At 46.5% G+C, this 25,718-nt stretch overlaps 1 protein-coding gene and 1 long non-coding RNA gene across 2 annotated transcripts in view; both read right to left on the reverse strand.

Moving 5' to 3' along the window:
• Nucleotides 1-25,718, reverse strand: part of LONP1 (lon peptidase 1, mitochondrial) — a 53,859-nt gene that overhangs the window by 21,947 nt on the left and 6,194 nt on the right. Inside the window, exons 2-8 of the mRNA XM_044998829.1 lie at nt 23,651-23,739; nt 11,955-12,074; nt 10,536-10,770; nt 8,595-8,656; nt 7,631-7,760; nt 6,663-6,746; nt 5,486-5,706 (exon numbers count right to left, since the gene is read on the reverse strand). Coding sequence (XP_044854764.1) covers nt 5,486-5,706; nt 6,663-6,746; nt 7,631-7,760; nt 8,595-8,656; nt 10,536-10,770; nt 11,955-12,074; nt 23,651-23,739 — 941 coding nt within the window. The remainder of the gene's footprint in view (nt 1-5,485; nt 5,707-6,662; nt 6,747-7,630; nt 7,761-8,594; nt 8,657-10,535; nt 10,771-11,954; nt 12,075-23,650; nt 23,740-25,718) is intronic.
• Nucleotides 19,524-20,447, reverse strand: LOC123355953. The gene is made up of 2 exons (XR_006575252.1): nt 20,410-20,447; nt 19,524-20,264 (listed from the first exon to the last, which is right to left on the reverse strand). It is a non-coding gene; the product is annotated as an uncharacterized LOC123355953 (long non-coding RNA).

The raw sequence follows: 25,718 nt of genomic DNA on the forward strand, positions 1-25,718 counted from the left end.
TTTAAAACTAGGAAACTGCACACAAACAGAACTACGTGAAAAGAACATTATTAAGGTTGTAAAGTCAAGCACAGTGCTCACAGTCCAGGTACCAAGATACTGGGGCTGGAAATCTAAGATGGGTTTCCAGCATGGCAAGACAGAGAATTCTTTCTATGCCAGCAAAAATATTTAGTATATTTTAGATGCAAAGAGATGCTCTGGCATTCACTGTGTGACAACTACACAAAATGCTGCTTTGCATTAATGGAGCCCTGGTCACAGTGAAATCCCAAAAGCTTGGGCACAGATTGATCTATGCCAGTGTTTTCCAAATGATGGCTCCTGACTCTCCTAACTGGCCCCTGGACTCCTGCTGAAAGTTGCCCCCACACTGAAATCTGAAATGGCACCCCAGGGAGCAGAGGAAGGGTGTATGTATGTGTGCGCGCACAGTGATGAGCTGCCAAAATCTTAACAACCGGTTTCCTATAAAAAATTCTGATTTAAGGGGAGGGAGCAGGGGAGGGTCCGGGGTGGGGGGAGACATACCCATGGGGCTGGGGGCCCCTGCAGGGCCTGGGGCAAGTTGCCCCACTTGCCCCCCGGCAACCCTAGAACTTGCAGCCCCCTCCCCGCTTACCTTGCCGGCAGCTCAAAGCAGCAGGATGACTCAGGAGCTCAGCGGAGCTGCCCAGCTGCTGGCCATGCTGCAGCTCTGCGGGGGCTGGGGGGAGACATCCTCGTGGGGCCAGGGGCCTGGGGCAAATTGCCCCACTTGCCCCCCCCCACACAGCCCCGGAGCTTGCAGCCCCCTTACCTTGCCGGCAGCCCAGAGCTCAACTGAGCTGCCCAGGTGCTGGCCATGCTGCGGCTCTTCGGGGTGGGGAAGCGGGGGAGGGCCCGGGGGAGACCTCCTCGTGGGGCCACTTGCCCCCTCCCCTCCCCTCTGGTGAGCCCTGGACTTGCAGCAGGACCCCCCCCACACACACACCTTGCTGGGACTCTCAAAAAGCAGCAGCAGGACAACTCCAGAGCTCAGCTGAGCTGCCCAGCTGGTGCCGGCGGCTGGCCACGCTGCAGCTGGGGGGAAGCAGGGGAAGGGCCGGGGGAGCCTCAGCCTCCCCAGCTGGGACTCCTGGGAGCAACAGGATGGTCCGGCCCGCGGACCAGAGTTCTTTGCCCACCCCCTGGCCCTTTAACAACCGGTTCTCCACGGAGGTCTAATTTTAGCAACCGGTTCTTGGGAACCTGTGGGAACCGGCTCCAGCTCACCACTGTGCGCGCACATGAACACACACTGTATATATAAAATGGTGAGTCTCCAAAAAGACCAAATATACTTGATGGGTCCCCTTTAGTAAAAGGTATGGAAGCACTGCTCTATGCTCCTGAAAGCCCACATCAAAGAGTAACTGATTATGTTGCAAGAGTGATTCAGCCCTTTGCAATTCCCATCCTGCCCAAGCATTTTCAATCAATTAACAAGAGTTATGTTGCTGATCCACTATCATCAAGTGGAGTGCCCCAAGGGTCAGTGCTGGGGCCGGTTTTATTCAATATCTTCATTAACGATCTGGAGGATGGTGTGGACTGCACCCTTAGCAAGTTTGCAGATGACACTAAACTGGGAGGAGTGGTTGATACACTGGAGGGTAGGGATAGGATACAGAGGGACCTAGACAAATTAGAGGATTGAACCAAAAGAAATATGATGAGGTTCAACAAGGAGAAGTGCAGAGTCCTGCACTTAGGACGGAAGAATCCCATGCACTGCTACGGACTAGGGACCAAATGGCTGGGCAGCAGTTCTGCAGAAAAGGACCTAGGGGTTACGGTGGACGAAAAGCCGAATATGAGTCAACAGTGTGCCCTTGTTGCCAAGAAGGCTAATGGCATTTTGGGTTGTATAAGTAGGGGCATTTCCAGCAGATCGAGGGATGTGATCATTCCCCTCTACTCAGCACTGGTGAGGCCTCATTTGGAGTACTGTGTCCAGTTTTGGGCCCCACACTACAAGAAGGATGTGGATAAATTGGAGAGAGTCCAGCGGAGGGCAACAAAAATGATTAGGGGGCTGGAGCACATGACTTATGAGGAGAGGCTGAGGGAACTGGGATTGTTTAGTCTGCAGAAGAGAAGAATGAGGGGGGATTTGATAGCTGCTTTCAACTACCTGAAAGGGGGTTCCAAAGAGGATGGATCTAGACTGTTCTCAGTGGTAGAAGATGACAGAACAAGGAGTAATGGTCTCAAGTTGCAGAGGGGAAGGTTTAGGTTGGATATTAGGAAAAACTTTTTCACTAGTAGGGTGGTGAAGAACTGGAATGGGTTACCTAGGGAGGTGGTGGAATCTCCTTCCTTAGAGGTTTTTAAGGTCAGGCTTGATAAAGCCCTGGCTGGGATGATTTAGTTGGGTTTGGTCCTGCTTTGAGCAGGGAGTTGGACTAGATGACCTCCTGAGGTCCCTTCCAACCCTGAGATTCTATGATTCTATGATTTCTAGAACTCCCAAAGAAAACAGTTGAAAGTAAATCGACACAGTGAAAACAGAAATCAACGGAACAATTATTTACAGGAACTACAGTAAGTCCATAGGGGAGAGCTAAGTTACCCTTTCATTTCTGGATACTGATTCTACACCAGGGGTCGGCAACCTTTCAGAAGTGCTGTGCCGAGTCTTCATTTATTCACTCTGATTTAAGGTTTTGCGTGCCGGTAATACATTTTAACGTTTTTAGAAGGTCTCTTTCTATAAGTCTATAATATTGACTATTGTTGTATGTAAAGTTAATAAGGTTTCAAAATGTTTAAGAAGCTTCATTTAAAATTAAATTAAAATGCAGAGCCCTCCGGACTGGTAGCCAGGATCCAGGCAATGGGAGTGCCACTGAAAATCAGCTTGAGTGCTGCCTTCGGCCCCTGTGCCATAGGTTGCCTACTCCTGTTCTACACAATGCAAAGAGAACAATACTATGGAGCAAGGAGAGCAATCCCCACACTGTAGGTCAGTGTTTCCCAAGCGAGGTGTCCTAATCAACCAAAGGGTTGTGGGAAGGGTCTACCACTACCATCACGAGCCCATCTCAGACCCACACCACCCATACGAACATAAGAACAGCCATACTGGGTCAGACCAAAGATCCATCTTCCGACAGTGGCCAATGCCAGGTGCCCCAGAGGGAATGAACAGATCAGGTAATCATCAAGTGATCCATCCCGTTGCCCATTCCCAGTTTCTGGCAAACAGAGGCTAGGGGGACACCATCCCTGTCCATCCTGGCTAATAGTCATTGATGGACCTGTCCTCCATGAAACTTATCTAGTTCTTTTTAGAACCCTCTTATAGTCTTGGCCTTCACAACATCCTCTGGCAAAGAGTTCCACAGGTTGACTGTGCGTTGTGTGAAGAAATACTTCCTTTTGTTTGTTTTAAACCTGCTGCCTATTAATTTCATTGGGTGACCCCTAGTTCTTGTGTTATGAGAAGGAGTAAATAACACTGCCTTATTTACTTTCTCCACACCAATCATGATTTTATAGACTTCTGTCATATTCCCCCCCTTAGTTGTCTCTTTTCCAAGCTGAAAAGTCCCAGTCTTATTAATCTCTCCTCACATGGCAGCTGTTCCATACCTCTAATCATTTTTGTTGCCTTTTCTGAACCTTTTCCAATTCCAATATATCTTTTTTGAGATGGCGTGACTCCATCTGCATGGAGTATTCCAGATGTGGGTGTACCATGGATTTATATAGAGACAATATGATATCTTCTGTCATATTACCTATCCCTTTCTTAATGATTCCCAACATTCTGTTAACTTTTTTGACTGCCGCTGCACATTGAGTGGATGTTTTCAGAGAGCTATCCATAGTGACTCCAAGATCTTTTCCTTGAGTGGTAACAGCTAATTTATACCCCATCTTTTATATGTATAGTTGGGATTATGTCTTCCAATGTGCATTACTTTGCATTTATCAACATTTAATTTCATCTGCCATTTTGTTGCCCAGTCACCCAGTTTTGTGAGATCCTTTTATAGTTCTTAACTATCTTGAGTAATTTTGTATCATCTGCTAATTTTGCCACCTCACTGTTAAGCCCTTTTTCCAGATCATTTATGAATATATTGAATATGCCTGGCCCCAGTACAGACCCCTGGGGGACACCACTATTTACCTCTCTCCATTCTGAAAACTGACCATTTATTCCTATCCTTTGTTTCCTATCTTTAAACCAGTTACCAGTCCATAAGAGGATCTCCCCTATTATCCCATGACAGCTTACGTTGTTTAAGAGCCTTTAGTGAAGGACCTTGTCAAAGGCTTTCTGAAAATCTAATTACACTATATCCACTGGGTTCCCCTTGTCCACGTGTGCGTTTGACCCCCTCAAAGAATTCTAGTAGATTGGTGAGGCATGATTTCCCTTTACAAAACACATGTTGACTCTTCCTCAACAAATTATGTTCATCTATATGTCTGACAATTCTGTTCTCTGCTGTAGTTTCCCTGCCCCACGCATGCCCCAGAAATGATCTGGGGAGCTGACCTGAGTACAGTGCTCTGAGTGGACCCCCCTGGGGTGGACTCCCCCGGGGTGTTTCACAGAGCTCTGCCCTCACCGGGAAGCCCTGACTGGCCTGCAGTGCTGTCAGTCACCACAGCTCCGGGTTTAAGGGGGATTCTCCCATGCACCTGGGGCAGGGGTGCCAATCCAGGTGAGCAGGGCACCTGAAGGGGGTGGGGAATCCCTTTCATGTGCCACCACCCCTCTGCAGGCAGGAGCCATGGACAGCCACAGACCCCAGAAACAGCTGCTGATCAGCCAGTACCCCCTGGGGGCTGGGATGTCAAGGGGGGCAAGGGGAGTCAGGCCCCTTCATGACTCTGGAGGGAGCAGAGGGAAGCTCACTGAAACATGGAGCAGAGTGCGATTGAGGGGAAGGGCAGCTGCCAGGTATGGTTGGGGGTGCACGATGCTGCCAGGTGACTTCGGGTGAGTATGGGCTGCGGGCACTACTGGATGGTATAGGAAATAATTACAACAAATGCTTCCAAAATGCATTTTTTGAAGGTTAAAATCTAAAAAGCTGTCGAAGAGCTTCCAGGGGCCGAAGCGGCTGCTGGACTCCCACTGAAAGGTGTCCCCTCCCCACCACCGAAATGGCATCCCTAGGAGCAGAGGAGAAGGAAGTGGGGGGAGAGGTGCACGCACACACACTCTATGTATTGGTGAGTCACAATAAAAGACAAGTATCAGAGGGGTAGCCGTGTTAGTCTGGATCTGTAAAAGCAGCAAAGAGTCCTGTGGCACCTTATAGACTAACAGACGTCAGTCTATAAGGTGCCACAGGATTCTTTGCTAATAAGAGACAAAAGGCAGTTGGAGGATCCCTTTGTAAGGACGTTGGGAACCACTGCTCTAGGTGCCCTGTGACACTGCACACATTTTGTACACAGCTCTAATTAATCCTCATTGCACAGAGCACTAGTGGGCACTCACTTGAATTCTGAGGAGTGATTGTCCAGCAAACCAAGTTTGTTCAGCTCTTCATCAATCACTTCCATGACATGTTTTGGCACTACCAGATCCTTGAGCCGCTCTCGGAATTTCTCCTCTATGGCATCTTTGTCCTCCTTCTCTAGGCCTAGCTCTTTCTTGATAATCTTCAGTTGCTCTTGGAGAAGATACTTGCGATGAGTCTGCTTGATCTTCTCCTCAACCTAGAAACAATGTGTACAGTAACTTTAACCTGTTACAACTAACCTCCCTGCTCCCCGACCCAACACCATACGCCTCCAACCACTTTCCAGAGAGATCTGAATGAACTGGGAGAAGATGCAAATACCCCTTGGAAAGCACTTGCAGTGTAGCTCTACTCTAAGGCTCTAAGAAGTGACCAAGAGTAGCATTGTGGAGTCTCACATTTATTGCATTTCAATTATTTCTTTGTCACATGCGCTCAAGTTTACAAGCAAAGGTGGCTCCAGCAATTTAACAAGGCATCATCTATTTCCCAGCTCTTGGAACTAGAACCGAGGCCCTTTCAAAGCTCCAATATCTAGATCACATCCCTTTCATACCCTTCTTGCATGTTTTGTAAAAGTCAGTCACATATAACTCACTTTAACAGGAAATGGCACACATATTGGCTTTGTTGCTCAGGTATTAAATATAAGATTTTTTTTTTTTTTTTTTTTTTTTTTTACAATAACTGGAGTCACATTGCTTTAATTTCATCTTATTTTTAAAAAAAGAACATTAAGAATCATTAGGATTCCTCCCTTGAGTGTATATTATTTTAAAAAACAATTGTATTGTTTTCAATGTGTGTACACAATTCTTCATGGAAATTAAAGCCATAGAACATTTACATGTGCAATATGAAGTTTTTGTAAATTAAAAGTGACGTGTACCTGTCAAAAGTATACATAAAGTACTACACTTCCTTCAATTTCTGTCCACTTTCTCATAATCTACAACGCATGCCCAAGTAATTAATGCAAATTAGTGAGGTTTCTACTTCACAAGACTAGATACAGATGACATTGTTCAGCTGAGAGACATGAGATGCCACCACATAACTGCTATTAACTTAGTGTTCATCTATATTGCAGCAATGAGTGCAGTATAAGAACTTGTAAGACAGGGTATGTGCCCTGTTCCTGTAGAGCCTCACCTCCCGTCCAAGACGCTGCTGGAGTTTACTCAGCTCATACTCTTTCTTCAGGAGAGAGAGGGCCTTATAAAGCCGTTTGGGAATCTGAAAAAAAAAAAAAAAAAAGGAAAAAAAAACCCCCACAACCCAGCAACAAACTATGTCTTCAGATTCATCGCAGGCCTGTCAGCACTTGGCGAGAAAGGCTACTGCCTAATGACAAAGGCACAAACGGAGGCTGATGAGCTGTCACAATGTTCTTCCATGAACCTACAGCTCTCCAGTATCCACAGTTCTGGTGAGACTGGTGCAAAATAACTTCTCCACTCACAGGCTGAAGATAAGCATGTACAGAAGCACATCCAATGACTTCAGCGCATAAGGGATAACGTGGCATGATCAGTCTGGACAGCCAACATCTAGCAATGTGGAACTGATGGGAAAACTCAGTTGTTTGCCATCAAACAAGCCACCTCTCACTGATTCTACTGTCATTCAAATGCAGGAAAGATGATAAAGATTTGGTTTACCTCTCAAAGGATAACTCAGGCTGATAACAAGGGATGCATTTTCAAAGAAGAGACAGAGCTAATGCCCTCCTGCAGTGCTCCACCCCTCCCGCAAGGATACAATGTGATAAAAAGGACTAACTCCTTAATGCTTTAACACTTGGCAAAGGAGCTGCATTTTTGTGAGACCATTGGATTATTCCAGTCTATGATCCATTTTAAACAGATTTTGTTTTTTACCTAATACAATAAGTGTCATGAGATGCCCACTTACCATTACCATTCCAATTTAGCTCACAATGGAAATCATACACACATACAGATTTAATTGTCCATTGAAATCAACTCATAACCAAATGCAGAGCTAATGTGGCCTCAGTGTAGAGGACACTAGAGAAGTCATGACAAGTAATGATGTATCTGCTTTGAAAGAGGCAGCTATATGAGGTGATTTATCAGTTAAAAGTTTCTTCATCTTACATTGGTTTCTTCCAGGATATCCTGCAGCTCGTGCGACTCTGCCCCTGTTAACGCTGCACCCATGTCACTCAGATAGATTGGATTATCTACCACTCGTTGCCCTGCCTGCATCATCTGAAGCACAGACTCTCTGAAAGGTCAATTAGAAACAAGAATCAAAATGTCTAATAAAAAGTCAATGGTTTCTTTGATTTAATATTCTAAGAATACAGTACTCTCCCATTTTCCCACATGGCCTAGGGAGCAGCTGAAACTTTTGGATAATTGGGCCTTTGGCTAAACAGGCATGCTATTTTAATGCTTCAGATGCAACATAGGGCTACATGGAGACACTATGGATTCAGATAACTCGGGTTTTCAGATAATTGGAATTATACCATATTAGAAATTCCTCGATACAGCCAACAAGACAGGTGGGACGAAACAGTTCAGCATTTCAGAGTGAAATAACATCATTTTTCAGTCCCGCTCAACCAGCACTCATGGGGTGACTAAAGTGAGGAATTATTGGTGGCTAACCCCAGCCTTATGCAGGCAAGATCTATGGAAGTGTCCCCCACCCAGCTCTGTAGCACCTCTGCATCTCAGGAATCCTAAGCCTAGCTTGGCAGCTGTGGCAAGCTTTTCTTGTAACATGTCTTAGGTTAAGACTCATGTCAGGTGACCAAGCTACATTTGAATCCATGTCACCAGTTAAGCTTAGTGTTTTTAGCCCATGCACTTGTGAGCCTACCCTCCTAGACATTTAAGTTTCATATCATCCCCTTTATTACCATCTTGTTCATTAAATCTACTTCCATCCTGAAGCTAAATCCTAGGTGGGAAACTCTCCAGTTACTGCTGTCCTTTGATTAGGCTACAGGCACACAGACATTTACTGAGTCTAGAAAGAATGGCTTCAAAGTACTGAACATGCCTGAAAATTGCTGAAAGCCAGCGGTAGAAGAGGACAGGGTAAACGTACCTGTAGAGAGGGTTCAAGGCAATGATGTCCCGGATTGTTTTGACAATTTCTGCAGTAAGCGCCTATTAAACAAAACAACAGAGTCTGAAACCCACAAGTCTTGAGTGAAGATGCAAGCACAGCATTGCTTCCTCCTCCCATGTCAGGGCCCAGAAACACGAGTAAGATGGGCAGGAGTCCCTGCTGCATGTGTCCATTTAACTCTGGTTGTTGTTAAGGAAGCTTGCCCTCCTCCATTTCCCATTGTTCTGGGAGGGAGGGACTGGAGACTGGGCTCTTCCATGGAGTAAACTAGCTTGGCAGTTGTGGCAAGCTTTTGTTGTAACATGTCCCCAACGCGGTGCCCTCGGGCGCCATGGCGCCCACCGGGGCATTTAAGTGCGCCCGCCTAGTGCCCAGCAGGGGAGAGAAGCCGTGGCCCAGCACCTGCCGGGGACAGAGAACTCCAGGGCTGCAGGCACCGGTGTTCTCTGTCCCTGGGAGGCGCGGGGCTTCGGCTTTTCTCCGGCTTCTCCGGGACTCCAGGCTGCGGGCACCAGTGTTCTCGGTCCCCAGCAGGTGTGGGGCCGCGGCTTAAGCCGGAGAGAAACCGCGGCCCCGTGCCTGCCTGGGACAGAGAACTCCGGGGCTGCAGGCTGCGGGCACCAGTGTTCTTGGTCCCCAGCAGGTGTGGAGAAGCCGGAGAGAAGCCGTGGCCCTGCGCCTGCCAGGGACAGAGAATGCTAGCACCCGCAGCCTGCAGCCCCAGAGTTCTCTATCCCCGGCAGGCGCGGGGCCGCGGCTTCTCTCCCCTGCTGGGCACTAGGCGGGCCCCATGCCTGCCAGGGACAGAGAACACCGGCGCCCACAGCCCCGGAGTTCTCTGTCAATGGCAGGCTTCTCTCCAGGGCTGCAGGCGCTGGTGTTCTCTGTCCCCGGCACGCGCCGGGCTACGGTTTCGAAGCCGGAGAGAAGTCGCGACCCCGCCCCTGCCGGGGACGGAGAACTCCAGGGCTGCAGGCTTCATTCTATGTTAAAGTAAGAATAATAAACGCTGAACTGCTGGTCCAAATATATTTTACTTTTTTTAAATAAATAAGATGAAAACTGTTTATGATATTTATTTTGTAAAAACTCCTTAGTTTTTCTTACAGATAGATAAAAAAGAGCAAATTCACATGGTAAGATGAAAGAGTAACTGCCGAATATTGTAATTAATACCTTTTACATGTAAAATTACCCTTTTTATCATATGGATTCATATATTATGTAATATTAAATATGATGTTTTTCATATTATTTAATGTACAAATACAAAATAAGTCTTGAAAAATTGTTGGCGCCCGCCACACTCTTCTGAAAACATGAATGTGCTACTGGCCACAAAAAGGTTGGGGACCACTGTCTTAGGCTAAGACCCATGTCAGGTGACCAAGCTACATTTGAACCCAGGTCACCAGTTAAGGTTAGTGTTTTTAGCCCATGCACTCATGAGCCTACCCTCCTAGACATTTAAGTTTCACATCATGCCCTATATTATCATCTTGTTCATTAAATCTACTTCCATTAAATCTACACCCTCAAGTTGGCCCTTCAGACATCACCCTTGAAAGAAGTTATAATCATTCTTTAGCCAAGCTAGTTAAAATAAATGCCCAACAGGATACAAGCTATTACATGAGATGCATGCACAGCACAATCCATCCTTACAGTGATGTTAATTAGGGGTCAGGCATCCTGAGCAATAGAGCTGTTGCACTGAGAAGGGTCATTGTAATGGGATTAACATGCAGACACATATATTAGGACTATGAGAAGCAGGCACCTTCCATGGGGTGAGATTAAATGAATGGACAGTATAATAGACCTGTAAACAGCATGTGCAGGACATCCCCAATAGCTCAGGCACAGATCTGGATACACACACTTGCTGCACTAGGCTTGTGTGATTTCTTCACTTACTTTAACTTCTTCTGTGATCTGAAAATCTTCATGGACAACATTGTCCACTTCTACCATGAGCACTTCTTCTGGTGAGGCAGCCACAGGTTCTAGCACCAGCTCCACAGTTTGGTCCTTTGGTCCCTCCTCTTCTTCAGCCTCTCTCTTGGAGCGCTTCAGCTTCCTTCTTGCTTTGTGTTTGTTCTCAGACTCAGATTCCTCAGGCTCAACCTCTAGTTGCTTGTTTATACGAATTCTGAAGACCAAGAGAAGACAAGTGTAGCCAGCACTGCAAGTCTAATATTGGTGTATGTGACTACCCTACTAAAACGGGGAGGGGCAGAGTTACTTGTAGTCTCTGGATTAAATATTATGCTTAGGTGTCACCCTTTCTAAGGTCTCTATCAGGAACACTGAGGACTGATTTAGCATAACTAAGAATCAGGCAGCTGTAAACCCCCATGGGATTTGCAAACCAAATACTAAAAAGAATAAACTGAAGCATGAAAGAGATAAACTGGCTGCTGAGTTAGCTCCTTTGTATTTCTGCCCTACATCAAAGTGGAATTAGATTTTAACATTTTGTTTTGAAGAACCAACCCCCGTGCATCCGACGAAGTGGTTATTCACCCACGAAAGCTCATGCTCCAAAACGTCTGTTAGTCTATAAGGTGCCGCAAGACTCTTTGCTGCTTTTACAACCCCTTAAAGAAAACACATGCTTTATCAGTAAGCAAAACAACTGGATTTGAATCTGTGACCCTTGGCTCCCTCATCACACCCTGGTCTAAACATAAGGATGGACACACTTAGACTGAAATCTTTTCATTTGAGGGACCATCTCTGCTATATTCTTTGCAGAGCTCAGCACAATGGAGCAGGTGCCAGCACAATGCAAATTAGTAAACAAGTAATTTTAGATCTGAAAGACCCAAAGGCTTTTCCAATCTGGTTATCTATTTTACTAAGCTCTTCTGAGCAGGAGCTTGTCTAGTATTTATCTCAAGTGCCACACATACTTATAGCACTAAAACAATAACACCTGTTATACGAGTGGGATTATCCCCCTGGATTAGTCAGTCCATTACCCTTGCCAGAGATTATCACCCAGACAGTGCTTCCTCAGACACTAACCCTATCTGTTAGATCAGAAACTTCCAAACCCAGGAGTGGGAGATCTTCTGGAGATGTGTACCCCCATTCTATCAGGAATAGAATGGGGCAAAGTGCAGCACAGATTGTAAATACAAGATTTCAATTTTGAGCGAAAACTTTAGCTGACAATAGCAAGCTCCCCAAAGAGACCTCAGATAGCACCCCATGACCCTCTTCTCCTCATTACAAGTACAGTAACATGTGTGCAGTGGCGAGAGCTGAAGGATGTGCCTGCCCACCAAGAATGGCAGACACATGCCTGGGCTCTGTAGCAGATGCAGTTACCTTCGGTGCCCCATGACAATCATGCGCAGCTTGTCTCCAAGGTCCTGCATTTCATGGATCTGGACAAAAGTTCCTGTCTGGTAGATTTCATTCAGGTTTTCCACCACGTCAGATTCATTGCTGATAAAATTTAAAGGTAAACATTACATAAACATGAGACAGACAAGGTAGGTGAGGTAATATTTTTTGGACCAATTTCTGTTGGTGGAAGGTACAAGCTCTCGAGCTACAAAGAGCTCTTCAGGTGTGAGGAAGGAAGCAGTGTGTCTGAGTTAAATACATGTTGGAACAGACAAGCTGAAGGGGTAACATGTTAGCTTGTTATGCATAAAGCGTTTGAGTGGGCAATTAAGGGTAACAGAGAGTGTGGCATGTTACAAATAGCTGTAATGAGCCATAAAACCCTGTTAAATCCATGGCTTTTGGTTCTAGCAGAATTCTGAATTTAGGTTCCCAGGCTCATCTTTTTTTTTTTTTTTTTTTTAAATAATAGGAGACATATGTATCTCCTAGAACTGGAAGGGGCCTTGAAAGGTCATTGAGTCCAGCCCCCTCCTTCACTAGCAGGACTAAGTACTGATTTTTGCCCCAAATCCCTAAGTGGCCCCCTCAAGGACTGAACTCACAACCCTGGGTTTAGCAGGCCAATGCTCAAACCACTGAGCTATCCCTCCCCCCAGCTTTTAATGATGTTGCGTAGGTTTCCCTTGAGGACAAGTATTGAAAGATCAGCTATGGGGTGATTGCTTTGTGAACAGCATTTGCCCGAAACTGATACAGTGTTTTTGGCAACTCCCTTCCTGAACCCAGCCCCTATGTATTCTGTTGTGGGGTTGTTTTTTTGTTGTTGGTTTTTTTGGCGGGTGGGGAGTGTCCCCTAACCTAAAGCATCAGAGATGGCCACATCTGGAGATGGGACACTGGGTGGGCCAGGCCTTTGAGGTGGCACTGAGCATTCTCTCTCTCAGATGCTGGCTGGCTGGTTCATGCTCAGGTCTAACTGATTGCCATATACCTCAGATCAGATAGGCAGTTTTTCACTTTCTTCTGAGGCATGGAGCACAGGCCACACTTGCTAGCATTATCTAGGTACATCTCACTTAAGCCCTGCCATTGCAGAGGCCTTGGACTCTGGGGCACCTCGGTCCTGTCTATTCTTGGCTAGTGGCATGTAACAGCTTAGTCTTCTGTGGGATGTAACATTTGCATCTAATTTTAGATACAGGTTTAGTGTGTGGGTGCTGGTGGCCTGTGAAATACATGAGGTCAGACAAGAGGATCCAGTAGCCCTTCCAGGCCTTAACCTCTACTGCTATCTTTACTCTGGTGCACACACTTGTGTATTTACCCATTCATATGCTAACGCATGTATCCCCCTATGCTGTGCTGGACACAGGTAAAAGCTGTGACACTGCACCCCATATTCTTCATAGTGATATTATGATATGATTGTAGCATAATTATTTTATGCAAGATAACTTGTCCAATATCACCTCACATAACTTATTTGCTGAATATGATTATCCTATTTGTATGCATGTATCATTTTTGTATCTGAAGTTATAAATACTGACTATGTATCTGTACTTCAAATATAGTTACACCTGGGTAACACCCACTAGACAAGATGCTTTCAGTCTAGATAGTGGGTGCAGAAGAGCCTGTTCAGGACAATGGGCCATTAGAAAGAACAATAGGGCCTTAAGAGAAGCTTATCTCCCACCTGGTGAGCCTTCCTGAGAACGCTACAGATGTCTATGAATGATGGCTGCTAAGACTCTACAAAGACATATGACCAGGCCACATGACTCTGGACTCTATTTTGGGGTGTCTATTTTTCCCACACACTGGTCTAGGAACTGGTTTTGGAACAAAAGGTTCTTGCCATACACTAAAGCTATATAAGGCAGGTAGTGACATCATCTAGGCTTCTTCACTCCCCCCACACAAAGACTTCTGGAAACACCTGAGGAACAAAGACTGAACTGGGGGATTTCTAGCCTGTGTACGAAACACCTGGGGATTCCAAGCTGTAAAGCAAGTGTAGCTTGTGCCTTAAGAATCTACACATCTGCCTCTACCATCAGTTAGGGTGAGAATCTGCTAATTCATATCCTGTCTATTTTATTAAGCTTAGTTTGCATTTTTTATTTGCTAGGTAATCCACTTTGATCTGCTTGCTATCACTTATACTCTATCTTTTGTAGTTAATAAACTTGTTTTTGTTTTAAACCAGTGAGCTTTGACTGGAGTGCTTGAGGAAAATCTCTGCTTCATTACCACAAGGGTGCATTGTTCTCTTCACATTCAGGGAGAGGCGGACCGGGTATTAAACCCATATACTGGCCAGATTTAACCAGAGCAGGACAGTACTGCTCTGGGGTCCCAGGCTGGGAAGCTGGTGGTTAGAGAACCTGCATGAAACTGCAGCTGGGTGTCCCTACCTGTGTGAATGCTGATGAAAGTTCTAGCTGGAGGGCTTTGCAGTTTGTCACAGGCTGGTGGGCCAGGGGGCTCAGTGGTACCGCAGTTCCAGGTGACACCCTGGGGGGAATCTATCACACAAGCATACTTGCATCCACTCTGCCACCTTTTTGCTACATACCTTTAGCATTAGAATTTCAGGGGTGGTAACCCAGAGTTATGTGCATCACAAGAAGACTCTCCCTGCAGTGTGTTATTGGTCCTGTCCGCTACTTTCACACATTTGTTGATGTCAGTGCCCACCTACCCTTTTCTCCTGGCCAACTTAGAAGAAGACATGGAGCAAGTGATTGACAATGCATTTCTGCTCCTGCTCCTTTTTTCAGGACAAACATGTGCATTGCAGCATGCACCTGGTAAGAATCTTAGATGAATGTACTCGGACCTCTCACACACACCAAAGACGGGTGACCGGAAAGGTGACTGATGCACTGTCACCCTGTGAGACAAAGAAGCAAGAAATTGCCAGTGTCGTGACTGTATGTCCATGGGTGGACTACCACCTCTGGACCAGAACCACCAGCAAAGTGTGGTGGGATCACATTGTCTTGAAAACTTGGGATCATGACCAGTGGCTGCAGAACTTCAGCATGAGGAAGCAGATGTTCATGGAGCCATGTGAGAGTTGGCCCCAATCCTACAATGGCAGAACTCCTTGATCCAGATGCAGAAGCAAGTGCCAGCTTCCAGAGAGCAATAGTCAATGCTGGACAGCTACCAGTCAATCACAAACCACTTCAGAGTAGGGAAGTCCACTGTCAGGCTTGTGGTAGTGCAGGATTGGGTAGCTATCAACCCTCTCAAACCCATGGCCAGAAGTTATAGCTGGGGTCCAGAGAATGGGGTTTCTGAACAGCATGGAGGCCATTAACTGCACTCAAATCCCCAAACTTTGTCCACTGAAACGAGTGAGAGAGATTGTCAATTGAAAAGATTACTATTCCGGCATTCTTCAAGGCTTAGTAGATCACCAAGGCAGGTTCGTGAACACTAATATCAGACATACAGGAGAGGTTCATGATGCCAAGGTGTTGAGGAGACTGGGATTGCACTTGAAGGGGTAGGAAGGGACTTTATTTCCCAGAAATGACATGGGTCTATATAAGCAGCAAAGGGTCTTGTGGCACCTTATAGACTAACAGACGTTTGGGAACATGAGCTTTCGTGGGTGAATACCCACTTCATCGGATGCATGTAGTGGAAATCTCCAGTGGCAGATATATAAGCAAGCAAGAAGCAGGCTAGAGATAACGAGGTTAGTTCAATCAGGGAGGATGAGGCCCTCTTCTAGCAGCTGAGGTGTGAAAACCAAGAGAGGAGAAACTGGTTTTATAGTTGGCAAGTCATTCACAGTCTTTGTTTAATCCTGAGCTGATGGTGTCAAATTTGCAGATGAACTGAAGCTCAGCAGTTTCTCTTTGAAGTCTGGTCCTGAAGTTTTTTTGCAGTAGGATGGCCACCTTAAGATCTGCTATGGTGTGGCCAGGGAGGTTGAAGTGTTCTCCTACAGGTTTTTGTATATTGCCATTCCTAATATCTGATTTGTGTCCATTTATCCTTTTCCATAGAGACTGTCCATTTTGGCCGATGTACATAGCAGAGGGGCATTGCTGGCATACATTACATTGGTGGACGTGCAGGTGAATGAACCGATGATGGTGTGGCTGATCTGGTTAGGTCCTGTGATGGTGTCGCTGGTGTAGATATGTGGGCAGAGTTGGCATCGAGGTTTGTTGCATGGATTGGTTCCTGAGCTAGAGTTACTATGGTGTGTGTGCAGTTACTGGTGAGAATATGCTTCAGGTTGGCAGGTTGTCTGTGGGCGAGGACTGGCCTGCCACCCAAGGCCTGTGAAAGTGTGGGATCATTGTCCAGGATGGGTTGTAGATCCTGGATGATGCGTTGGAGGGGTTTTAGCTGGGGACTGTATGTGATGGCCAGTGGAGTCCTGTTGGTTTCTTTCTTGGGTTTGTCTTGCAGTAGGAGGCTTCTGGGTACACGTCTGGCTCTGTTGATCTGTTTCCTTATTTCCTCATGTGGGTATTGTAGTTTTGAGAATGCTTGATGGAGATTTTGTAGGTGTTGGTCTCTGTCTGAGGGGTTAGAGCAGATACGGTTGTACCTCAGTGCTTGGCTGTAGACAATGGATCGTGTGGTGTGCCCGGGATGGAAGCTGGAGGCATGAAGGTAGGCACAGCGGTCGGTAGGTTTTCGGTATAGGGTGGTGTTAATGTGACCATCACTTATTTGCACCGTGGTGTCTAGGAAGTGGACCTCCCGTGTAGATTGGTCCAGGCTGAGGTTGATGGTGGGGTGGAAGCTGTTGAAATCGTGGTGGAATTTTTCCAGAGTCTCCTTCCCATGGGTCCAGATGATGAAGATGTCATCAATGTAGCGCAGGTAGAGAAGAAGGGGTGTGAGTGGACGAGAGCTGAGGAAGCGTTGTTCCAGGTCAGCCATAAAAATGTTGGCATATTGTGGGGCCCTGCGGGTGCCCATAGCGGTGCCACTGATCTGGAGATATATACTGTCATCAAATTTGAAATAGTTGTGTGTGAGGATAAAGGCACAGAGCTCAGCAACCAGTTGTGCTGTGGCATCGTCAGGGATACTGTTCCTGACAGCTTGTATTCCATCAGTGTGTGGGATGTTTGTGTAGAGAGCCTCTACATCCATGGTGGCTAGGATGGTGTTTTCTGGAAGGTCACCAATGCATTGTAGTTTCCTCAGGAAATCAGTGGTGTCACGGAGATAGCTGGGAGTGCTGGTGGCATAGGGTCTGAGTAAAGAGTCCACATATCCAGACAGTCCTTCAGTGAGAGTGCCAATGCCCGAGATGATGGGGTGTCCAGGATTTCCAGGTTTGTGGATCTTGGGTAGTAGATAGAATAACCTTGGTCGGGGCTCTAAGGGTATGTTGATTTGTTCCGGTGTTAGTGTAGGGAGTGTCCTGAGTAGATGGTGCAGTTTCTTGGTGTGTTCCTCAGTGGGATCTGAGGGAAGTGGCCTGTAGAATTTGGTATTGGAGAGTTGTCTGGCGGCCTCCTTTTGGTAGTCAGACCTGTTCATGATGACAACAGCACCTCCTTTATCAGCCTCTTTGATTATAATGTCAGGGTGGTTTCTGAGGCTGTGGATGGCATTGCGTTCTGCACGACTTAGGTTATGAGGCAAGCGATGTTGTTTTTCCACAATTTCTGCCTGTGCACGTCGGCGGAAGCATTCTATGTATAAGTCCAGACTGTCATTTCGACCCTCAGGAGGAGTCCATGTGGAGTTTTTCTTCTTGTGCTGTTGGTGGGAGGGTAATTGTGTATCAGTGGGCTGTTCAGTGTCATCCTGAAAGTATTCTTTGAGTTGGAGACGGCGAAAGTAGGCTTCCAGTTCGCCGCAGAACTGTATCATGTTAGTGGAGGTGGCAGGGCAGAAAGAGAGTCCTCGAGATAGGACAGACTTTTCTTCTGGGCTGAGTGTGTGGTTGGATAGATTGACAATATTGCTGGGTGGGTTAGGGGTACCATGGTTGTGGCCCCATGTGGCAGGTAGGAGTTTAGACAGCTTACAGTCCTTTTTCCTTTGTAGAGAGGTGAAGTGAGTAATGTAGATCTCCTGTCTTATTTTAGTGAAGTCCGTTTGTATGGAAGTTTGGTTATTTATGAGAGTCTCCAGGTTGGAGAGCTCTTTTTTGATGTTTTCCTGTTTGCTGTATTGGATGCTGATCAAGTGGTTCCTCAGTTTCTTTGATAGAGTATGGCATAGTCTCTCACTGTGGTCTGTGTAGTATGTAGATAGCAGTGGATTTTTTACACTATATAGACTATATGGGTCTATATAGTGTCTTCATGCCCGGAGTTATTTGGGGGACCCTGTATACTGCTCCTACACTGGCTAATGAAACCCTACCCTAACCAATCCAGTTGAATTCAACTTCAAACTAAGCAGCTGCAGGATGATAGAGTGCACCTTTGGGTGGCTGAAGACTTCTTAGCTATACCTACACAACCAATTGGATACCAATGTGGCCAATGCCATCTGCATTATGTGGCCAGCTGTGCGCTTCATAACATTTCTGAGAATAAAGGAGAGTACTTTAGGACAGAGTGCACAGGACAGGACTGGTATGCAAAGCCTTTACAGATAGCATGATCCAGTGAATGTTCATGCTGGTGCTGGATCACAGCAGGCCAGGGAAATCCAGGATGCAATTCATGCCTATATCTTGGAACAGCAGGCAGACAGGGGGTGAGTCACCTCAGCCTGGTCCCAAACTAAGCACCAGGTGCAGTAAAAAAGGCAACCGGGAACATTCCCATTCACCTGTGTTTCAATTAGCAGTTTAGTTCCCCTCCTGCTGATGGTCATTAGCCTGTCATTTAGATAATGACTTGTTATGGGTAGTTAGGCAGGGCACCTCCACAGTTATAACATCTGCTTTGTTACTGTTCTGTGATGGGTGTCTGCCAGTTAAACTGCATTCTTAGTTTTTTCATTTTGTGTTAATGGTCACAACTGTTAGCCAAACCAGAGTGTGTGTGTGTGTGGGGGGGGGGTGGGAATTACTCAATGCTTGTAGGACCTGGAAAATAGTTGAAGGCAGCGTTGGGAGGGGCTTTTACAACTGGTATTTGTGAGGTGTGCAGGGATAAGGGCACTTACAGGCTGTTAACTAATCAGTAACCCCATGGTTCAGAGTGGTCATAGTTTTGGTGGGTGAGAGCTGAGGGGCCATTTTAGCACTGTTCTGTAAGCAGTGGCAGTTACTCCACTTTGCTTTTCCTGTTCTGTTTTGTCAAACCCATAGGAAACTTTATCCACTCTTTCCTCCTCCTTCCCCAGTTAATAAAGTTACGTTATTTCTATGCACACTGCACTTTCCAACTGTCTCTGGCTTATTACATTATAGTCTCATACCTGGACAGAGAGGAGGGGACAAGTTTGGAGAGAGAGAGAGAGGACCTGGTAGTTTTTTGCCCTGGGGAGTTATGTAACTCAAGGTGCCAAATGGTAGGGCCCAAGCCAAAAGGGGGTGGAGGGAGACAAATTTTACCCTTACATCACAGCCTGAATGAAGGGTCCACACATATGTAAAGGAAAATAACATTTATTGAAACTAGTACATGTAGCATAACTCTGAACAGTTTTTCAAAAGGAACTATGAAAGACAGCAGAATGGATCAGACTCCCAAGAAAATTAAACTTCAAAGCATATGACATGGTGTCCTTGGCTTTGATCTCCCCACTCCTGCAGACAAGCGGGACAAATGGGAACAACTCCTGCACAGGGTTTGAGAGCCAACATATGCTGGCCTTCAGGCACAGTCTTGGGCTTATTGTTTGTTCCTGCATGGTCACAGTTCTCCCCCTGGAGGGGTTTTGGTGCAGCATGCTGTCCCTGAAGTCTTTCAGCCTCCCCTTTGTCATTGGGGCGGGAGGGGGAGGCTGTTTGGATCCTCTGCCTGAGCAACACCCTGGCCTGCAGGAGAAGTAGCAGCTGGGAGATGAGAAGGAAGGTGCCAATTTCTGGACCCTGGCAGTGGCTCTTGCGGTAGGTGGGACCTAAATCCTTTCCACACCACTTGTGCCAGGAACTGCAACAGGACATGCTCCTGGTCCCTTTGGGAAGGCTCCTGCTCCTGGTATTCCTGACTCTGGGAAAAGTGTTCCTCCTGCTCAACACCCTGTTCCTCCTTTTCCCTCAGTTAAACTGCTCCTGGCTTCTTCTCTTGATGCCAGTGAACAGTGTTCTTCATCTGCCCCTACTGTGCCTGAGCTGCTGCTGCTCCTGGCCCCCAGGAGGAATGGGTTCACACTCCTCAGCCGAAGGACCTGCCAAGTCAATCAAAAGACCAGCATTCTATCATTTTCTTTCCTTTCAAAGTGTGTAAGAAATCCCCTCTACATAATACAACTTTGCTGTTGAAGGTCACAATATAAATACCGTTCAGCATTTCAGGAAGGATTGTTTCATTACCCTTTGTGATAGACTCAGGCCAGTTGGGTACAGCAGAACTGGATTAACAGTTTTCTGTTCCCTGACTGACCAGAGCAGGGGCTGCGCCAGGCTAATGAGAACACCTGACTCTAATTAACCTGTAAAGAGTCAGGTGAGGCCATTCAGTTAATGTGACCACCTGACTCTAATTAAGGCCCTGCTGTTACTATAAAAAGGGCTCACTCCAGTCAGGCAGGGGAGAGGAAATGCAGCTGAAGGGCTGGTTACTGAAGACACCCTAAAACATCGTTAAATGAGCCCTAAGGTAAGGGTGAAGAAGGGAGAAGCAGGAGAGCTGTGGGGAAATGGCCCAGGGAAATGTAGCAACTCTGGCAGTGAAAGGTTGGCTGCCAACAACTGCTACCATTAGGGTCCCTGGGCTGGAATCTGGAGTAGAGGGCGGGCCCGGGTTCCCCCCAACCCACCACTACAGGAACATCTCCTGGAAGGGGAAGTCAGGTCCCTGTCAGGACAGGAGGCTGAACAGAGACTGTGGGAGTTCTCTCACCAACCTCCTTGCAGCCTATGATGAAAAGGGCTCAGTAGACTGTAACCCTGGCCCTAGAGAGAGGGGCTACATGGAGGGACACAGTGAGCCACTGAGGCTAAGCATAAACCGCCTAGAAGCGCAGGACCCACAGGAGCAAGGTCAGAGCTCTGCCACAACTTCTTTCTCAGACAACTTTTACAGCCCCCTAAAAAAGAGCACCTGCTGAATGTGGTAGGTAGCATGAAATAGTAGTTTTTAAAATTTTACTGTCTTTAAATGTGTGATTGGGATGGTGGATGCATTTATTTCAGAAGCAATGCTAACCATTACAAGGTCTTCTTTCAAGGCTGGCCATCATTTGGATGAAACAGGTTTGACTGTAACCAGACTGAAAAAGGGAGGTGCCTTTCCAGTCCCATGGTAGAGACCTAGCAATCTATGCCAGAGAGATGTTTGTGCTGCTTCTCACCTCTCTACGTGTCCCTGAATGGAAGGGATGGTGAGCTGGAAAGGTGGGCCGAGCACATTTGCGCTGCCACTGAACCTTAAGAACCAACTAGAGTTTCTGCTGCACCAGAAATGTACAGATGTAAGCTTATGGGACTTGAAGGCAATCAGAATGGAAACAGATAGCTGATGGAGCCTGTGTGGAGGGGGAGAAGAAAACCACTGCAAATGCCTAGCCACCACCAACTGAGCCCCTGGGCCCCTTTGTTCAGCGAAGAGCAGAGACAGGAATAGGGAAAGGGGGAAGCCACCATAGCAACTGTACTTTGTTCCATGAACATTCCAGTCAAGACCACAAGCCACTCTCCTCCCCACTGCAAAGGGACACAGTATTGTGTCTTTGCAGCCACCACAGTGGAACCCCCACCTGTCCCCCTTCCTCCGGCTCGCGAAGCCTGGCTCCAAGCAGGGAGACCCCAGACACCAGGACAGATAACCGTTCTCCCATTCCTCGGAGAAGCAATGGTTCCCCTTCCTTCTCCTTCCTGTACTTAACTCGCCATCCCTGATACTAAACACCCTGCTCCACCCCTAGTATGGTTCCTGTTTGTAGGGGGAGGGATGTTACTCTAAGGGAAGTCTGAGATCTTGAAAGACAAAACAGTTGCAACTTTGAAGAACCATTAATCTTGTACAAATGCCCTGTCCTCCACCTTGACCTTTCTACCCCCACCCTTGCTGTCAGCCAGTTGGCTGATGAACTCTCAGACCCAGGGGCAATACAATAGTTTGCTGATAATCTGTTCAATAACTTCTGCCATAAACTTTATGGTGATTCATGGTAATTCAATAAAATGTTGAATGCCTTGGTCAGGGACCATTTGAGTAGGGGAAGGGAGTAGTCTTCCAGTCCTGCATAGCCCTAGAGAAAGAGGGAGGGGATATTGGCGGGGTGGGTGGGATTTAACTTACCAGCCTTGGGGTCCTCCTCTGGCTCATCCAGAGGGGCTTGCTCAGCTGGTTCCTCAGGCAGAGGTGCAGGATAAATTGCTCCTCTTCCTCTGGGTCTACTGAGGCTGCCACCTCCACAATCCCCATTGCCTCCTCACCCTGGGTTTAGATGCGGACACCCATGCACCTGTATCCAGTTGCCAGTGTAGACGTGGCTGTCAGATGATGAGGCCCATGGGGTTGAGAGACATCTCAGGCTCTGTACTGGGGCCCTGGAAAGCACTAGGCCCAACTCCTTGAAGATGGGGCATGTTGGAGAACTCCTTCCGGAGTGACTGCTGGAGTCTTTTGCCTTTCAGTTCCACAGCCTGACATATTTTATCTGTTCCTGGCACTGAGCCAGTTTGGTGAACACCCACCTGCACCAGCCTCTCTGAATCTTCCTGGTAAAGATGGATGTTCTTGGTGCTGTGGGAGAAGCTGTGGACAGTGAATTCTGACCACATTGATAAGTGGATGTGCTCAGTTGACCATGTGGTAACTCTTGGAGCAGATTCCATGTTTGCTTATAGTGGTGAAAAGAGTTCAGTGGAAAAAACTGTTCTGTAGTGGTCAGCACAGCTCTCTACTGGTGATTAAGGTGGGGGACCAGGACCTTTATAGATCTGGGTAAGGGTCAAGCAGGAAAGGGTCAGTGCATTGTGGGAATGGGAATGGAGGACTAGTACACATCCCTTACCCACACAAATTGACATGGGTAATGGGCTGTGTTCATACTCATCATGCTAGTATTCTTGCCCCATGCACACCTCAAAAGCTGTTTCTCTTTGATTTAGATGTGGCTGGCAGGGGGTTCTGGCACAACCATGCATATAAAACCCTGTCCAGTCTATGACATTCAGAATCTGACTCTGAGATATTCAGTCTGGAAAATGTGGTGAAGGAGCAACACACTGGGGCAACACTGACTCCTTAGACTCCTTGTCCCTAGAGTCTGATACTACATTGTTTTGTTCACGCCATTGTGTATATGGCCTCCACTCAAAGTTCTAATGAATACTTGGAACCTCTTACTGTTGATCAACGGTTAAGGCCTTTTCTACAGAAGGAAAAAGCCAAGACCCACAATTCTCTACCAGCAGTAGCAACGGTGGAAGATGTAGCAGTGGTAAACAAAGGTAACAAACAAGGTTCAGCCCTTTTTATCACCATGCTACATCTTCCACCATAGTGACCACTGAGAGAATTAAGGGACTCAGCTTTCCTAGTGCACTCCCAGCATAATCATCAACATCATTAATATATTTATATATAGAAAGAGCTAACACTTACTTGTCATCTTTCTTCAAAAAGACACCAGCATAAGGCTGGGCAAGGCGAACTTTTCTCCTCAGCAGCTCCACTAGCTTCTTATTTTTCACCTAGGATAGCAATGAGTTAAGGAAAAATTCAGAGCAGGCTTCCCAGAAGCTTTCAGCTCCTGTCACACAGGAAGGATGGGCTTGTGGGTACAGACCAGGACTGAGTTAGGAAATCTAATCTGGGCTACCTTCCCAACTCTGGTACAGACCTCCTGAGACTTTCAGCAAGCCACTCCAGTCCTTTCTGACCCACCAAAGTCACACACACAGCTGTGAAACATGGCTGTTGGGTAACACTGTGGTAAACTAGTTTTTCTTGCTGTACTGACACCCTAAACAAGCAAGAAAAGCATGTTAGAGAACCTTGAGAGGCTTCTAAACTAAAACATGGTTACAACATGGGTTCCGGTTTCCTGTAAAACAGGGAATCAAGAGTAAGAGTAAGTAGTAAGAATTTTCCCCATGGCTAAAGGTGAACACTGGGTACTACATAGCTCCATACTAGGTCCAGGCTTGTTTAACATCTACTGAAAATCTGGAGGAAAAAAAGGGATGAGCAGCAAGGCGGCAAAATTTGCAGATGACACAAAATTGTTGAAGTTAGAACATCAGAAAGACTTAACTAAGCTAGGTGACTGGGCAACACAATGGTAGATGAAATAGCAAGTGCAATATAACTCACTGAGCTTTCTTAGGGCCCAGTCCAAGGCTGTGGAATGAACACTCTAAGGAACATTGGCCATCAAAAACCTCTCCCAGTGCACTTCTTTGACCTGCCTTCTCTAGCAAATATATAGCAGCATGTACACATACAAATTTTAAAATCAACATACTCCCTTCACACACTTGTCCCTCTGGGAAGAGGATGAGAACAAACATGTGACATGTTAATTACATTGCTTAACACATTACTGAATGGTGCTCAAATACTACACTGAATAAGCACAGTACAAGAACCTATAGAGAACAGAACAGACATCTTTAAGGCAAATTTGTTCAGTTGGCTATTTGGAACATATCTGCCCTTCTGTTTGTCTTCTCTATATAACACACAGCTTTAACATTCACTGCAAAACAAGTGCTACTGAAAAACCAGTCACAACAAATATATATATGGAAATATACCTATCTCATAGAACTGGAAAGGATCCTGAAAGGCTATTGAGGATCTACCTACCTATCTACCTACCTTCACTAGCAGGACCAAGTACTGATTTTGCTGCCCCAGATCCCTAAGTGGCCCCCTCAAGGATTGAACTCACAACCCTGGGTTTAGCAGGCCAATGCTCAAACCACTGAGCTATCCCTCCCCCTCAAATCTTGCCCTATAGTGCTCCTGAATTTGAAGTGTTGTGCAAATGCTACAATGAGCAATAAACTCTTGGTTGATTTAATGCAGCCCCTGTTTTGACTTGATGCTGCTATTTCTGTTAATCACTTAGTATACTGTCCTGCTATTGATGCCAGTGTAGGAAGTCTGTGGGACTACAGTGTTACAAAACCAACAAGAAAAATATAAACCAGTCTTCAGAGAGCTCGAGTTTCAGAAAGATCAAGGCCAAAATCCCATCCTTGCCTGTAAAGGACATTGAGCTGTTGAAGTGAAATATAGCCATGGAAAGGGAATCAGCTTCAATCACCCTCCATGCTATTTCACTCCAAATTTGTTCAGAATGGGAAACGTATAGTTTACAGCAGGGGTAGTCAATAAGCAGGCCAAATCCAGACCAGACACTTTTTAACGGACTGAAACAGAGCAGAAGCAGGCAGAAAGAATGTTGCACAGGCAACCTAAATATTGGCATTTAACTTTTAAGTACTTGAATTTGCAATGTAAATAGCTTTCTTCTAACAGTTATGATTAGGGCTCCATGTCTGTCACAGAGGTTGCGGAATTCACGGATTCCATGACTTTCTCCGACTTCTGCGGCAGGAGTAGCCGCAGCTTGGTGGCCCCCGCAGCGGTCCCAGGGGTGGCTGGATCATCAGCAGGGGGGCCAGAGCAGGTGCTGCTCAGCGGCCCTTGATGGTGCTGCCCC

Source organism: Mauremys mutica, chromosome 24 (assembly GCF_020497125.1).
Source record: "Mauremys mutica isolate MM-2020 ecotype Southern chromosome 24, ASM2049712v1, whole genome shotgun sequence".
NCBI lineage: Eukaryota > Metazoa > Chordata > Testudines > Geoemydidae > Mauremys > Mauremys mutica.